The sequence below is a fragment of the Galeopterus variegatus genome, unplaced genomic scaffold (assembly GCF_000696425.1).
Source record: "Galeopterus variegatus unplaced genomic scaffold, G_variegatus-3.0.2 Scaffold7711, whole genome shotgun sequence".
Taxonomy (NCBI): domain Eukaryota; kingdom Metazoa; phylum Chordata; class Mammalia; order Dermoptera; family Cynocephalidae; genus Galeopterus; species Galeopterus variegatus.
In genome coordinates this window covers 68,196-69,699 of record NW_007733822.1, presented here as the reverse complement: position 1 = coordinate 69,699, position 1,504 = coordinate 68,196, and the positions used below count along the sequence as shown (strand labels likewise).

General features: G+C 60.7%; 1 protein-coding gene across 1 annotated transcript in view; it reads left to right on the top strand.

The window, feature by feature from the left end:
• Positions 1 to 1,236: 1,236 nt before the first annotated feature.
• Positions 1,237 to 1,504, top strand: part of LOXL1 (lysyl oxidase-like 1) — a 26,206-nt gene continuing 25,938 nt past the window's right edge. The window contains exon 1 of the mRNA XM_008592251.1: positions 1,237 to 1,498. Within this exon, the coding sequence (XP_008590473.1) occupies positions 1,237 to 1,498 (262 nt within the window). The remainder of the gene's footprint in view (positions 1,499 to 1,504) is intronic.

The window sequence follows — 1,504 nt, the reverse complement described above, 5'->3', positions numbered from 1 at the left end:
CTCCTATCCCTGCCATCACCAGAGGTAACAGAGAATCTCCCAAAGCACTCTTAGAAACCATCTGGTCTAAATCTCCACTGGTCAAATGTGACAACTGGATAAGAGAGGGGAAGGGACTTGCCCAAGATCACCCAGCAACTTAATCACAGCAACAGTGATCCCTACACCATAACAAAGACAACCCTGGGTTTCATTTTATTCATGAGTACACTAAGGTTATTCCCAGGCTATGTAGAATCAAGAGATGCAGGACAGAACCCACACATGTGTGACAAGTTGATCTCTCCCAATTTCACAAGCCCTATTCAGCCCAGGGACACGTTCCATTCTACAGACTGGGAAAGTAAGGCCCAGAGGTGTGCCAAGAGGGAAAAGCTGAAGTTCCAGCACCTTTGTACTCAGGCCCAAGAACTAACTACACCTGGGGTCTAGAAGGAGAGGACCCTGTTCAGCCTCTTCCCAACAGAGAAGGTGTCTCTTAGCACTGGCTTTGGGAAACAAGGGAAAAGGGAACCCAGGGATCCTGGGGAGAGGCTGGAGCAGACAGGAGTCAGAGCCCATTCCAGCCCAAACACGAAGCCAGTAAGTAAGGTGGAGACTGGGGATGCTGTGTCCAAAGCAGAGAGGAATGGGCAGAGTAGTACTGACACCCCAGCCCTGTTCTGCCTGCCAAAGCCCACTTACCAGGCGTGGGTCCCCAGAGGCCTCCTCCTTCCCCCCACCCCTTGTTTCATTCCCCTCCTCAGAGGCAGGTCTGCGGCTTGGCTGGGAGCTCCAGGGGCTGAGAGAGCACTGCAGCTGTGGGACAGGCCACATAGCTAAAACCCGGCGGGCCATAGGGCCCGGCGGAGGAGGCCCCAGCAGGCAGACTAGGCGCCCGAAACTTCCCGACGCTCCCAGCCTGTTGCTTATTCATTCAGAGTGGGAAAGCGCCAGGCCAGCGGCCAGCCAGTGCTGGACTGGCCATGTAAGGCCCCCAGGCGGTCCTGCCCGCCCGGTGCCCTGCGGAGAGCCTCGTGCAGCCCAGGGCACCGCCCCTGCCCTGCCCTGCCCCTTTGGCCTCGAAATGCTGTCATCGGAGGAGCCGTCCCGCTCGGGACAAAGCCAGGATGGACAAAGCTAGAGCTCGGGCAGGCAAGGAGCCGTCCCGTCCTCGAGGCTGTGGGAAGAGAAGCACGCACAGGGGGCCACTCCTGAAAGCCTTTCTGTCCACCAGGCCTCTGCAGAGGGGCCACCATGGCTCTGGCCCGAGTGGGCTGGCAGCTGGGGGCCGTGGTGTGGGGCGCCTGCCTGTGCGTCCTGGTGCACGGCCAGCAGGCGCAGCCGGGGCAGGGCTCGGACCCGGGGCGCTGGCGGCAGCTGATCCAGTGGGAGAACAACGGGCAGGTGTACAGCCTGCTCAACTCGGGCTCAGAGTACGTGCCGGCCGGGCCTCAGCGCGCCGAGAGTAGCTCCCGGGTGCTGCTGGCGGGTGCGCCCCAGGCCCAGCAGCGGCGCAGCCAGG